At 40.3% G+C, this 15656-nt stretch overlaps 1 protein-coding gene across 1 annotated transcript in view; it reads left to right on the forward strand.

The window, feature by feature from the left end:
* ZFYVE28 (zinc finger FYVE-type containing 28) overlaps positions 1-14950 on the forward strand; it is a gene marked incomplete at its 5' end in the record, with an annotated part of 47380 nt that extends 32430 nt beyond the window's left edge. The window contains 11 exons of the mRNA XM_083353363.1: positions 1359-1496; positions 2258-2460; positions 4379-4468; positions 4678-4767; positions 6147-6248; positions 7119-7271; positions 7785-7921; positions 9377-9490; positions 12105-12191; positions 13254-13366; positions 13863-14950. Of these exons, the coding sequence (XP_083209489.1) occupies positions 1359-1496; positions 2258-2460; positions 4379-4468; positions 4678-4767; positions 6147-6248; positions 7119-7271; positions 7785-7921; positions 9377-9490; positions 12105-12191; positions 13254-13366; positions 13863-13994 (1359 nt within the window). The 3' untranslated portion in view covers positions 13995-14950. The remainder of the gene's footprint in view (positions 1-1358; positions 1497-2257; positions 2461-4378; positions 4469-4677; positions 4768-6146; positions 6249-7118; positions 7272-7784; positions 7922-9376; positions 9491-12104; positions 12192-13253; positions 13367-13862) is intronic.
* Positions 14951-15656: the final 706 nt, after the last annotated feature.

Below are 15656 nucleotides of genomic sequence, written 5' to 3' on the forward strand. Positions count from 1 at the left end.
CAGTGTCCCAATATCTCAGGGGTTGCCACAAAGAAGAGGAGGTCAACTTATTCTCCAAAGAACCTGAAGGCAGAACAAGAAGCAATGGATGGAAACTAATCAAGGAGAGAACCACTCTAGAACTAAGGAGAAATTTCTTGACAGAACAATTAATCAGTGGAACAACTTGCCTCCAGGAGTTGTGAATGCTCCAACATTAGAATTTTTTAACAAGAGATTGGACAACCATTTGCCTGAAATGGTATATAGGGCGTTGTCTGAGCAGGGAGTTGGACTAGAAGACCTCCAAGTTTCCTTCCAACTCTGTTATTCTGTTACTCCTACCACTCCCACTTCAGCTGGACTGCAAACCCTGATAGTTAAGTAGCCCAACTCATTCATTCATTTAGCCTGTGCCCTTGAAATGGGTTGAATTACAATTCTGATCATTCTCACGGAAACCAACTAAAGGATTATTATTATGGTTGCCTGCACAGTCAGCCAGGGATGTAGACTGCAGTTGGCATTTTTATCCACCTGTTGAATCCTCCCCAAGAGCTTGGAATAGATAGATGTTGTTGTTGAATGATATTAATGATTTTAATATTGTCACAGGATGTAATCTGTTCCAAGTAAAACTGCCCTTTGCAATTGACTGGTGGTGAATATGTCAATGCCTATGGTGTTCAAGTGGTGCTCCAGATATTTTGGATTGAACTTGAGGCACTAATATTATTGTTGTTGGTTTCTTCAAGTCAGTGTTAATTCCGAACAAATGCCTGGACAAGTCCCTGCAGTTTTCTTGGCAAAATTTCAAAGTGATTGGTCACTGTCTTTTTACTACTGTAAGGTTGAAAAGACAGTGACTGGTCTAAGGTCACCCAGTTGGCTTTCTACTCAAAGCAAAACTAGAACTAATGTTTTCTGGTTTCTAGACTGGTGTCTTAACCACTACACCAAACTGTCATTAAAGGTTAATCTGGGTTTTCCCTCTTTTCAGAGTACCAGTTGTGTGGTGCACCTTGTATAGACTGGGTGGCAAGAAGAAACATGGACATTTTGCAGCAATGTACAGTCTCTACTAAGTATTTAAAATAATTTTATATTTTAAAAGTAAAATTTTATCCCTTCTTGCAAATGCTTCAAACTCAATTCTGGAGCCTCACCTTTTTATTGATTTCAGTGGACAATATGCCACAAGTGTTCCCTTATAGTCTGATGATTCTTTGTAGCTTTATTCATTTCTAGCTCAAATGCAAGGTTATGAATTTGCCCTGCAGTATAGGTCTGAGAAGAATGGATTTCTGTCTATTGATATGTTGGGAATAAGTCAAATGTATTTTTAGAAAAAGTCAAAATATTTCTTTTCTTTTTGGCAGGCTGAGTTACTGGCTATCATAGAACAGATCATGGAGGAATGTATCCCCAAGGAACGTCATGGTCGTGACTATGTCATCAAATTCCCTGAAGACCTTCTAGTGGACAACCTACGGAATCATATGTTGTTTGCTGCTGAGGTGAGTCACGGAGGGAAGATACTAAGATGCCTCCATAGCTCCAGAATATGATCCAATAAAGTCAAATGTCTCCTATTTTTCTATTGCATTTAATATGTAGTGTAAATGGAGCCGTACTCAGATATTAAGCACTTGCCTGACCATGCTCTGAAAATTTGGGTTTGATCCACCTCCTGTGTTTTTTATGCTTTTATGTATGTAAAACATTTACATGGTTGTCCATCTTACACCACAACTCTGAGTGACTCCCAGATTATCTAGTATGGTCCAGATGGTTGCTGAATATTTAGGAAATAAAAGTTCCTTCTTTACTGAGATAGAGTTTGAAATTATTTGAGAAATTAAAACTCACTACCTTGTGGGGACTGCTCATTTGAACTCTGAAACAACTTGTATGCTGTATTGGGGAAAGTTCTTTCTTTCTTTCTTTCTTTCTTTCTTTCTTTCTTTCTTTCTTTCTTTCTTTCTTTCTTTCTTTCTTTCTTTCTTCTTTCCTTCTCCGCTCCCGCCCACTCCTCGCACTTCTTCCAGTATCACACCTAATTCTGTTCAATTTCAGCCAGACAAAGTGAAGCAGGTCAAGACCAGGTGGTTTGGTAGAGGGATCACTAATGGTCAGGGCACAAGAAGGTACCATTCCTCTCTCCAGGCATTTTCAGCAGCCTTGACAATAGCCAAATGAGAGCTTGTTGTCTTCTAACGTGGAAAGGCAGCTAAGGGATAAGGAGTATTCCTGTATTCTTGTTTTTTTTTCCTTTTAGTGTCTTATGGCACGCACCTATATTGATGTGGAAGAGGAAGATGGAGTACGGCTGCGTCCTCTGGCCAAAGATTTGCTGTGCAGCTTAGAGATGGTGCGAATGGTACTCCGAGAGCAAAGCTTAAACCAACCTGGACCTTATTCAGAGACTATCCGGAGAGCGTTAATCCGCTTTGATGTGCTTTTTGCTGAGTTTGAACTGAGGTATGACTAAGTTCGTTTATATATCAATTTATCTCCCACTTGTTAATTCCCCCAAAGAAATCAGGGTTAGAAAAGACTTTGGTCAGAGTTAGAAGTAGGAAACACAGTGTGGGCTGCGAGTCTCTGACCTTGGAGGCAATAAGCAGAACCCGCCTTTTGAGAAGAAAACAGCTGTTCAGAGTGGGGGTGCCCGTGGATAAAAGGTAGCTACAGGGACAAAGCTTGGTAAAGTATATTAGGTAATATACCGAATAAACTGGACTGGAAATATGGAGCAATAAGTGATATGTGACTGAGAGATGAAAAATCCAAATTGCTGTTCTTTGGATTATAAAAAAAATAGTGCCAAAAACCTCTTGGATAAATCTAATTAGTTACACATAATCCTGGACTTAAAATTATAATCCTTGATTTACAATTATCACACTTATGCCCCAAATTTCCATTGCTAAGCAAGATAAGTGAATTTTGCTCCATTTTACAACCTTTCTTGCCATAGTTGTTAAGTGAATCACTGCAGTTGTTAGTAACATGGTTTTTAAGTGAATCTAACTTCTCCAACCTAGCAGTTCGAAAGCACATAAAAATGCAAGTAGAAAAATAGGGACCACTACGGTGGGAAGGTAACAGCGTTCCGTGCGCCTTTGGCGTCTAGTCATGCCAGCCACATGACCACGGAGACATCCTTGGACAAGTGCTAGCTCTTCAGCTTTGAAACAGAGATGAGCACCGGCCCCTAGAGTTGGAAACGACTAGCACGCATGTGCGGGGGAACCTTTACCTTTACCTTTTAACTTCTCCATTGACTTTGCTTGTCAGAAGGTTGCAAAAGGTGATCACATGACCTGAGGACACTGCAACCATCACAAATACATGCCAGTTGCCAAGCATTCAAATTTTGATCATATGACCATGGGGATGCTGCAACAGTCATAAGCGTGAAAAAATAATTACAAGTCACTTTTCTTCAGTGCCTTCGTAACTTTGAACAGTCACTAAATAATAATAATAATAGTAAAGTTGGAAGTGACCTTGGAGGTCATCTAGTCCAATCCCCTGCTCAGGCAGGAATCCTATACCATTTCAGACAAATGGCTGTCCAGTCTCTTCTTAAAAACTGCCAGTGTTGGAGCATTCACCACTTCCGGAGGCAAGTTGTTCCACTGGTTAATTTTTCTAACTGTCAGGAAGTTTCTCCTTAGTTCTAGGTTGCTTCTCTCCTTGACTAGTTTCCATCCGTTGCTTCTTGTCCTGCCTCCCTCTTCTTTGTGGCAGCCCCTGAGATATTGGAACACTGCTATCATGTCACCCCTTGTCCTTCTCTTCATTATTAAACTGGACATACCCAATTCCAGCAGCCGTTCCTTATATGTTTTAGCCTCCAGTCCCCTAATCATCTTTGTTGCTCTTCTCTGTACTCTCAACATCTTTTTTACATCGTGGTGACCAAAACTGGATGTAGTATTCCAAGTGTGGCCTTACCAAGGCATTGTAAAGTGGTATTAATACTTCACGTGATCTTGATTCTATCCCTCTGTCAATGCAGCCTAGCACTGTGTTAGCTTTTTTGGCAGCTTCAGCACACTGCTGGCTCATATTGAAGTGATTGTCCACTAGGACTCCGAGATCTGTCTCACAGTTACTACTATTGAGCAAGTTACCACCTATACTATACCTGTGCATTTGGTTTTTCTTGCCTAAATGTAGAACCTTACTTTTTTCACCATTGAATTTCATTTTGTTAGATAGCGCCCAGTGTTAATATGAATGGTTGTAAGTTGAAGGCTACCTATATTAAGGAGTGATAACAGAATGGTATTTGATAAAGAAACAAAAAGAGGGAAAATATTTTGGGATTTGAATGTAAAGGGGTTGCATTGTGTGTTCCTTTGAATTTCAAAGTGTGTCTCTTTTCCAGCTATGTGTCATCTTTGGTCTCTGTTAAATCCCCTGAAGAGATCTATAGGCAGCAGGAGATTGTGGTGCTCTTCTGTGAAACCGTGGCTAGGTGAGCATTCTGACACAGTTTTTTCAGTCTCTGTAGTCTGGGCCAGCACATATGTAATACAACAATACTAGTCTTTGTAAACAAATCTTTAAGCATTCCTTTGGATAACTATCTTGGCACAATGTACATTCAGAATAATCACTTGGGATTTAGACATGTCTACATATTTATTTCTAATTCTCTGCCTCTTCATTCTCTTGCCTACCTAGAGCTTTGAAACTTGGCTACCTGACTCAGGAGATGATTGATGGATATGAACCCCAGCTGATGTTCACCATTCCCCGCCTAGCTATTATTAGGTAAGTAATCAGCTGGTGTTTGACTACCCAATCAGCCACCTACAAGATGGGAATTATAGAAGCTGACTTCTGTAGGTTGGAATTCCTAAAATGTTGGACATGGTACTTCTAATGATCAAAAGTAGCATCATGCATATATTCCTAGCAGAAGAATTTGGAACAAGTAATTTGACATAACACTTACTCAGTAAATTGAGTTATTACTCTGGGTTCAGATTTGGGTGTTTCCTTGTGCTTTTCTGCATTGTTGACATTAATCACCTGATTTATGTCTAAAAATTGTCATTTCATATAAAACTTTGGGAATCTGTTTCCTGGTTTGAAATTTATATAGTAAAGGGTCCAACTTTTCTTTAAATTCACTTGAAATTGTCTTGTGATATATTATTCCCCTGGCATAGCTTTTCATCTGAAAATCACATTTCGTGTTTTTGTAATCTTCATCATGCATATGAACTTGTTTCTGCTTTTTAAAGCAGAGGAGTCTGCATATCAGATTTGTTCCTGATATAGCAAGGACCCTGCTGATCTCTTAACACTGCCATCAAGTTATTCTTGGTATCTGGTATAGAATATGAACTGAGATTGTTAATTCAAATTTTCTGGATAGCTCTCTTTTCAAACAGCCCTCTTGCCTACCTTTCCTGAGGTGGGGGTAAGGATGGAAGAAATGGCAAATGTTTAATTGGGTTCGTTTTTTCAAAAGCAAATTTTATTTTACTATGGATCCTTACTAAGATAGTATTTGCTAATGGCAAACGTATTCACTTCTGGTCCTGCTGAATTCCAATTACATGGTGTCTCCTATCTTGGCAAAAAGCAGTAATGCTACTTCTATAAGATGCATTATAGTCAACAACAAACTCTGTAAGAAATGGAAGGGCTTAAGAAAGCTAATTCTGAAAGCTGTGGAGAATGAAGCTTATTTATGAAAGGCTTAGACAACTTGATGTACTGTACAGCTTTTCTTATTTTTTTTTAAATACTTACCGGTATATAGCTATGGATTATAACCGCAATCCCGGACAAATCACAAGACAATAAAAATAGCAAAACAACCAAACAATCTAATAAAAACTCTGGTACCCCTGGGGCAACACTCTCCCACACATCCACATATCATCTTGTTGGGTTCCTCCTACACCAATGCTTGAGGGAAGAACCAGCTCTTCAAGGACTTCCAGAAAGCAAGGAGACACTTGTGACCCTATCCTTAACATGCTCAAAAATGATTGCTAAAAAAAGGGGAAAAAAGCAGTCTGGTTTAATTTAGATTTTGCTTTCCATGAGACTCTGTGTGCATATGTCAAGTACTTCTATTCTAATGGACAACGCTGAGTACTCCTAATTGGCATTTTATTTTATTGCCTTCTATGCAGTGGCCTTCTGATCTATCCAGATGGACCCCTGAATTTGGAAAGGAGGCCAGAGGAGATTTCTCGAGTCTTCAGCCCTTTTTATGTCTTACTTAGAAAAATCAGGTATGTGATTATAGCACTGCTGTGTAGAAATACAATTAACATTAAGGATGGGGGTTAGTGGAAGATTTTGCATGCTTCCAAATTATATATGCCACAGAACTCCAGGTGTGCACTTCAGATTACAGCCCAAATTCTTTCACTTAGGATAACATTCTCCATATCTAGTAATTAAATACAAGAGAGAGAGATGTAGTTTCTTGTATATCTGTTTTCACTGATTGAATCGTTTAACATAAACATGCGTTTAAAAAAGAGGGGGCAGTATTTTTTTTTAAACTTCAGTTCTAGTGTTGCTGTCTGATGAAATGATGCAACCCCAAATACATTTTAACAGATAAAAATTTGCCATCAAAGTTATCCACTTTAAGGTAGTCCTTAGAGGTAGGAGGCAATGTTCGTAAAAGTGACTTCCTTCTCTAGATAAGAGTTAGCAGAAGAGGGGGTGAGATGTTCTGAAAATGAAGTGTGATGCATATCGTGGAGAAATGCGGTAGTTTACTGCTTCAGTGGGCTGCAGGATCAATATGTTGTGTATGTTATGAGCAGTGTTAGGATTCAGCCAGTTTGCACCACTTCGGCAGAACCAGTAGCTAATTTTATGTTGCCCAGGCCCAGAATGGACTTCCGGAAGCGGCATCCACACAGAGAACCGGTTGTTCACATATCTGAATCCCACCGCTGGTTATGAGCCCCCACCCCGCTTTTCTTCATGCTTAGCTTTGCATTTCTTTTCACATCATACCATATGGACCATTTGGAGCAGCCATTCCTTCCAATGTACTGTTGGAACACACCTGTCCATCCTGTAGATTAGGATCACTTAAATTTTGTTGCCACTGATGTTTCCTTCATGGACCCTTCCTCTTACAGGGATTTGCTGCATGTGCTATCCAAGGAGGAGTTGTACAAGCTGGAGAAACGTGTGCTGAATGAGTGCACTGCAGATTCACAGCCCTGCAGTAATAGGAACTCTCCAGACCTCCAGAGTTTTGAATCTCAGTGTGCCTGCCCATCTGTCCCAAGGTGTGACTAAGAACTTTCTTCTCCTCTGCAGTCTCCACCCACCCATTTGAATGTGGGTTGCCTAACTTCAGCTTATAAACTGGGAGTCCTATTCCTATACAGCTTGCTGAGAAGGAAGTTGTCTTTTGTGGCCATCAAAAGGCCAGGACCAGGAAATACTTTGTAGTATGCAGTTAAATGGGAAGTTTTTGTCCAGTATTAACTACTTGAGAGGAAGTGGGTGAGTGGATAATAGAAGCTGTCAAATAAAGGGAAGTTACAGGCTGAAGCCCATTTGATCCACAATCTTATACCTTGCAGTCTAATGTAGTAGTGTCTCTCTTTCCTAAACAAATATGTAAAGAGTTATTTTCATCTGCCCCCAAGCTAAAGCAGAGACACAGTGTGTGCAAAACTTTATTCCGGTAGTTCCTTGATTGGCATACAGATTTTTAAGGCAGGGTACGGTTGAAAAGCAATAATAAAAATAATATCTTTACATTTTTTTCTAAAGGCTTGTTCTCCTCTTAACAGGCCTTTGGTGCAGGAATCTGATAGTGCTCAAAGAAGAATGTTCACAGATGTTTCACTGAATTCTCGATGGTTGGAATTACGGGGCCGTTACCGCAATACAGAGGACATGATTCACACATTATTTGTCTGTATTTCTGGTGAGTGCTTCATTGCTTGTATTCTATAATATGATGACTATTAGCTTTTGTGTAGTAGTTTGCAAAATAATGATTAAACAAAGTATTTTGCTTTAAGCCACCCACAGTCATTTAGAGTGGAGCAACATAGAAATGTCAGGACTAATTAAGGATATGGTTCTCTTCAAGCCATCCATCACTACCATGGTCAATTTTTACTTATAAGATCAGTGACTGAGAACTATTTATGCTAGGAACAAGTATAAAACTTATTAAAGTGGTGAGGCATTTCCTTTTGGAAATAAATAGACAGTATAACAAGTTCAGTATATCAGGTAAAGGTAAAGGTTCCCCCACACATGCGTGCTAGTTGTTTCCGACTCTAGGGGCCAGTGCTCATCTCTGTTTCAAAGCCGAAGAGCCAGCTCTTGTCTGAGGATGTCTCCATGGTCATGTGGCCGGCATGACTAGATGCCAAAGGCGCACAGAACGCTGTTACCTTCCCACCGTAGTGGTCCCTATTTTTCTACTTGCATTTGTACATGCTTTCGAACTGCTAGGTTGGCAGAAGCTGGGACGAGTAACAGGCGCTCACTCTGTTACGCGGCACTCAGGATTCGACCCGCCAAACTGCCGACCTTCTGATCGACAAGCTGATGAATTGTTTGTAGCTTTTTTGTAAGAATTATCAGAGAGAAGAAAAGAACTAAATGAAAGTCTTACTAAAATGAAGCAAAGTTCCAAATAACAAGGCTTAGCCCAGCAGTTTCCAGCCAAGACCGGTTCTGGTTTTTTTCAGACCAGAGTGGGCGTGGATTCACATGTTGCCTGCAGACCAGATGGGGCTTTGCACATACCGGTTTTTGGCATGCTGTGGGCCTGTACTGGTCCACAGACCAGGGGTTGGGGACCCCTGGCTTAGCCTACGGTTAGGAAAATAAAATTGGGCAGATCAATATGTGGTATGTTAGAACAATGTGCTCAGTTACTTCCTGCTTATAAAAGGGATTTGTTTCAAAAATATTAATCATTTGTTGTACTAGCACTTATATTTTGCTTTTTTCTTTAGTTTAGAAATCTTTTACAATCATCTTGTAAGAATGGCTAGTACTACCCTTAAATGGCAAAACTGGGATTGAGAATAGATTGCTTAATATGTTTGAATTGGGTACATCTCAGCTCATTTTAGGCATTGTACTGACTTTCTAATTGGTCCCCAAATAATGTTTAAATGTATTTATTTAAACCATTGCATACCATTTGTCTTTTCTAACATGCTGATCTATTTAGATGTTCAAATGTTTGCTTTGTTTTAGATAATTTAATAAAAACGGGGCATTTTGTATTTACATTGAAATAAAAATATTTGCTTATTGTGTATTTTGTTTTATTATGAAAGAAGTCTTTTGTACCAAAGTCTGCCATTATCCCATCCCCATGTGCAAGTGAAATGCTCAAAATGCTGTGCTTTGGCAGGAGTGGCAGACCAGCTCCAAACTAATTTTGCAAGCGACCTGCGCAGCATTCTGAGAACTGTCTTTAAAATTGTGACATCCCAAGTGGAAGAATTGGAGGTGACAGACACTGGACGTGAGTGAATCTTCTTTACTAACCTATAGCTCCATAACCTTCTCACCTTGTGCAAAGCAGCATGGGAAGAAGATGGCATGTTATAATGAGGATATACAGTGCTGTTCCACAAAATTACCAGTTTCTGAGGTAGGTTAGTGATGCATCAGGATTTGGATTCTATAACAGTTAGATCATTTAATTAGCAGGATACCTGTAGTTAATAGGATTCCTTGCTCCAGGCAATTCATGAATCTTCTTCCCTTGTTGCTTTCTTTCAGTTGGGAAACATTACCATGTGCATGAACAAAGTAAAAATATCAGAGATTCTTAAAAAAAAAAAGCCAGAATAAATTCCCCTAAAGCAGGGGTGTCAAACTCAATTTCATTGAGGGCCGCATCAGCGGTTGCCCTCGGGGCCGGGTGGGTGTAGCCTGGGTGGGCGTGGCCTACTGGGTGGGTGTGGCTAGAGTGCATATGGCCTACTGGGTGGGCATGGCCAGCTCTACATCATTGGCATCAAGGGTCCCTATGGGGGCCTGGGCAGGAGTGAGACAGATCTGAAGGGTCTCTGGGCCGGGGCCAAGGCAGTGGGGGCCGTTCCCTCACTGTTTCCAGGATGGCTTCACGGGCCACATGAAACCACTTCGCGGGCCGGATCCCCGGGCCTTGTGTTGGACATGTCTGCCCTAAAGGGTTCAAACAAGAAAACTTATTTCTCACTTAGGTGCCACAACTGACAAGTCTCAACTCTATTAACTGCATGTATTTGTTTACATTTGAATCAAGTTCACATTACTCCAGAGGTATCATGATTCAGTTTCTCCCAAACCAGTTTGAACTCAACCCTAAGACATTCAAAGTATAACCTGTTAGGACAATCCTGTTCCTTTATCAAAATGAATGCATGTATAGTAGCTGCATTTGAGAGGAAAACAGACTGAAAACTTACAAATTGTACATAGATGGTGGAAAGTCAGAGTAAATAGGATTTGTGTACATTGATGAAATGTTTCCTAAGAATGAGAAAACGGATGGAGAACTGCTGTGGAAATACTAGGAAGAAGGCTGTGGCTAATATATGATCCATTGTGAATGGATGTTTGCTGAAAGAAGAAAAAAAACTCTGAAGAAAAACATCCTATCACTTTTCTTATATGGAGGGAGGAGCTAGGAATGTTAAGAAAAAATGAATGCAGTAAAAATGGAGTATAAGTAGTCCTCGTTCAACAGCTCTAATCAGGACCAAAATTTCTATTAGTAAGCAAAGCATTTCAGAGGTGAAACGTCATGTGACTGCACCATGCAGTGACAGCAGTTCCAGGAGTCCCGGTTGTGGTTATTAGATGAGGACCAACAGTCATTTGGCAAAGACTTCATGTTTCTCCTGCCCTGTGTGCTCACCTCAGCTTCAGCTTCCCCTACCCATTTATCTCCCTCCCATCTGTGCCCTTTTGACCCCTTTGCACTCTACCACCACCACCACCTACCACTGCTGGCCACAGCTGATCTTTATGGTCTTCCTCCGCTGCTGACAAGGGGTGCCCAATAGCCCTTCACAAGGCCACATGAGTTGAAGCATACGCTGTTCTTATAAATGCAGGCAGACTGCCAAGCACCCACATTTTGTCTATGTGGCTGTGAGGGTGCTACCATGCCCATAACTTCAAGGACAGTCATACAATAACTACCATTTGTTCAGTGTTGTTGTATCTTCAAATGGTCACTGAATGAGTGCTCAATTAAGTGAGGACTGCCTGAACTTAATTAAGTATGCATAGTAAAACCAGACTAGATAGGGCAAAAAAAACCCCTAAACAAATGGTGAATGAATGTGGAGTATATACAATCATGAACCACCAGTGGAAAGGAAATACATTGAATTGGTTTGGTCACATAGAATGAATGAAGATGAGATTGCAAAAAAAATACATGAAGGAAAAGTGAATAGGTTGAGAGGAAGGGGAAGGCCAAGAGAGTCATAGTTAGATGGGGTTGATGAGAAGAGAGTTGAGAAAAACAAAAAGCAATTATAAAAGAATGTATGAATGTCACAGAACTGAGGGTAGTTTGCAAAGATAAAAGGATATGGAAAAGTATAGTGAATAGTATACATAAAATAGTTTTACTTATGTATCTTTTTCATTTCTTCCCTTTTAATTTATCCAGTTTACTATTTCTTATGTCTTTTCCTCTCTCTACATATTTTACTTTAATTAGTACGTATATACATACATATCTCAGACTTTTTAAAAAGTCAGTGTGAACCAAATTTGATAGTTTTGCCTAATAATGGAGGAAGCTTCCTTTGCTTCCTCCATTATTAGATCATTTCAGTTAGTTTTCCTAAATAGCAGGTTCAGAAAACTATTTTTTAAAAAATGATTTAAAACCTCTTTCTCGATATCAAGGACCAAATTGACTCCTCCAAGACATGTGCAAGGCTGCTTTATGAATCTTTCCTTTTATATGTAGGTTGACCTCCTTCCCTTCTTTAAAAAAAATAATGGGCAAACCTACATGAGAGTATAAGCTCTGGGGATGGCTATTAATGTTTTACTTGCTCATTATTTGGAACAGAAACGTTTCCGTTAAGTGGCAGTATCCCTGTAGGCTAATATCTTTCCCCTTTCAGAGTTGGATGTCTGTGTGGTACCAACAACGCCTTTCTTGACAGATTGTGCTCTCTGCTCCAGCAGCAGAGAAGGTGTGAGGAGAGAAGGTAAGGCCTCCAAGCATGGGATGACTCCTCTGAAAGCCCGTAATAAGCAAGCGTTCTGCCTCTGATGACCTTGTTCACAAAGCGGTTGTAAACAATATTTGCAAGAGAAAACGTTACTATGTTTAGGAATAATCTAGCTATAGTTAGGGTCACTACTGAGACTCAGTTTGGGGTTGTGGTTAAAGTACCAGGCTAGAAATTGGGAGTTCTAGTTCCACCTGAGACCCAAAGCCAGTTGGGTGACCTGGAGCCAATCTTTCTTTCTCTCTCTGCCTCTCTCTCTCTCTCTCTCTCTCTCTAGGGAGCAGGCAATGGCAAACCACTTCTGAAAAATCTTGCCATGAAAATTGCAGGGAGTTGTCCAGGCAGTAACTCGGAGTCAAGACTGACTCAAAGGTGTGCACGTGTACACACACACACACACACACACTAACACACACACACTGAAATCATTATCTGATAAATGAAGCTTCACTTGTCAATAGTTCATAGTCCATTGAAATCTTACAGAGGCATTTCAGTCTGATGTCCTGAGCTGGATTAGTTTTTCCTATTCTGGAACTCTCTGGGTTTCCCTAGGTTTTGCTTCCTTAATCTAGGTTCTTCTCTATTTAGTGAGCTCTGTTCCTGACCATTCTGGGATATTTAGTTAAGATAAGAGGAGAGGAAAGGAAAGGAAAGACAAGGCAAGGCAAGATGATAAGATAACTTTTATTGTCATTTTTTGCTTTGGGCACAATGACACACATCAAAAATGAAATTTAGTTGCCCACTCTCAAAGTGAACACATACATGACACACACCTAAACATACTATATTCAACATATGTATAGACCTACATCCCTACATATACATAACATATGAATATTAAACACTGTCCATTTTGAATATATAACAGAAGGAGGAAGCTTGAGAATTCACAAGGTTTATACTGTATGGAATGAAACTAAGCATTTGGAAAATGGGGAAAGGGAGGTTTATGATACTGACTGGCTTTAGAAGATTGATATACAACTATAGATATACAACTATCTTGCCAACTGGTCTTCTGTTTCTTTACAGATACTTTGGTGCCCCCAGACTGGGTACCAGACAGCACTTGTAGCCATTGTATGGCTTGCCACGTGCCTTTCACTTTTCTTCGGCGACGGCACCATTGCCGGAGTTGTGGGAAGGTAAGAGGCCAGGGCTACTTTGAAGTAGATCCAACCACCATGTGCCAAGAATCAAGAATGCTGGGGCTGTAGTTCAACATCTGGGGGGGCAAAGGTATTCAGTTCTTGAATCATTACTTTACAAAAAGATCCTTCCTGTGTCCGGAAGATCTCCAGGTGAGACAAACTGAAAGAGTCAGTTTATTCAGGGGTTGGTGATTGAGCTGCTAGGCAGTTAAGAGCAGCAAGAGAGAAGTAATGGAGTAGCCTATCATGTAAAAGAAAGGATTAAACTTCAGCTTGTTGGGTAGTCCTGTGTTGGGCCTTAAATTGAATTATGATTGGGTGTTCGACCACGGTTATTTTCCTTTTTTACTTCACTGCTTCATTGGATGCTCTAGTTATACGTACATTTATTACATTCAAGTTCATATAAAGGTTCATTATTACTTTCTTTCATGCAAAGGAAATGAGGTTTGTTACCAAGCTGTTTTTGGTGGACATATTTTTTTTCCAGATCTTCTGCTCTCGTTGCTCATCCCACTTGGCAGCACTGCCCCATTTTAGGCATCTGAAGCCAGTCCGCATCTGTACACACTGCTACACTACCCACTTGCCTTCCACAAATAAGAATGCCAGTTGCCTGTGAGCATCAGTCTCTGGATGAGGGCTTTATCAAATACCATCTGTGCCTGAGGAACCTCCAAGAACTGGATGACAATTGCAGCTTGTCTCACCAGCAAAGGATTATGGGAGCAATCACACCTGTCTTACTAGGATTCTCCAGGGGGTGAAGCAAAGGGCTTTTTGTTGTCAGGCAAGAGTTGGGTTGGAGGAGGAAGCACTATGTTCTTATAAGGGGGAATGAACTCTTGCATTTTTATATTAAAGAACTGTTGGGATTTGTGGGGTTGGAACTGCACTCTATCATTAAAGAAGTCTGAACAAACTCTTCTATGTGCTAATAAAGCTAGCTTTTTCTATAATGGAATGATGGCCCATGTAGAAATTACTTGGTGCAATTTACCTGACTTCTGGTAGAACCTAAGAATAATTTATTGTCCTACGGTTAGTTTTTAACCAAAAAAAGGGGATATTGTGTTACCAGATTTGGATGAATGTGCAATAAGGGCTTTAGGATACTTTTGGTTGGAACTGAAAGGCAGGACCTGGATTTCCAACAATAATTTGTGGAGGACAGCCATGGGTTTTTGCTCTTCAGCTCTTGATGTACCTAAAAGCTGCAACACTGTTCATATGCAATGTATATTTGTAAACTCTTATGCCACATTGTGGAAACCTATCTGGGATTCATACAACTCTTTCTGAAATCATTATGAGCTGGTTATCATCCTGAAAACTTGGCTAGACTGAAGATATCTATCTATCTATCTATCTATCTATCTATCTATCTATCTATCTATCTATCTATCTATCTACATCCATCCATCCATCCCAGAAGAAGGCAATGCAAATCATTTCCATAATGCCGCCAAGAAAACTGCATAAAATCAAGTCTGACTTGAATAAACTAACTTTTTACTTGAAAAATGCTGTCTGTTGCTATTGCCATCTTGTGTACTCTTGAGTTCAAAATAAATGCTTTTACTGGATTTAGCTGTTGGGTTATTGTTGGGCTGTTGACAGACAGAATCTGCTGCTGCAAACACACACTACAAATCTTGTTACTGTTTTCCTTTTCCCACCTCATTTCAACCAGAGGATTTTGTGTCTTTGTCAGCTTGTGTAAATGTGGGTGACTGATTTTGGCTCTAGTGCCTTATGTGCTAGATAATCTCTTTGATGTCAGTTGAATAGCAAGTACCAACATTTAATAACTGCACACAGTTGTATGCATGCCTTCCAGCCCATGAGTCATCCAAGGGAAACTTAAAGGGGAGCTTAAACCACCTGCCTAGCATGGGAAGAGATTTTGACATTTTCATACTTGAATATTATAAGAACGCTATATAATATTGTTGACTGAAGTAGTACATAGATCTCTCTCTCTTAACAGTAATGTGGAAATCAGCGTTTCAATCATCTTTCCCTTGCTCGTTGTCTTTCTTACCTAAAATCTGCACAATTTTTCATAATAGAGAAATTCCCTATTTTCTGATGATTTGCCGCAGGGGTGTCAAACTCAATTTCATTGAGGGCCGCATCAGCATTGCGGCTGCCCTCAAGGGGCCGGGTGGGTATGGCCAGGGTGGGCGTAGCTAGAGTGCGTATGGCCTACTGGGTGGGCGTGGCCAGCTCTACATCGTTCGCATCAAGGGTGCCTATGGGGGCCTGGGCAGGAGTGGGACAG

The sequence above is a fragment of the Vipera ursinii genome (assembly GCF_947247035.1).
Source record: "Vipera ursinii genome assembly, chromosome: 2".
Taxonomy (NCBI): Eukaryota; Metazoa; Chordata; class Lepidosauria; order Squamata; family Viperidae; genus Vipera; species Vipera ursinii.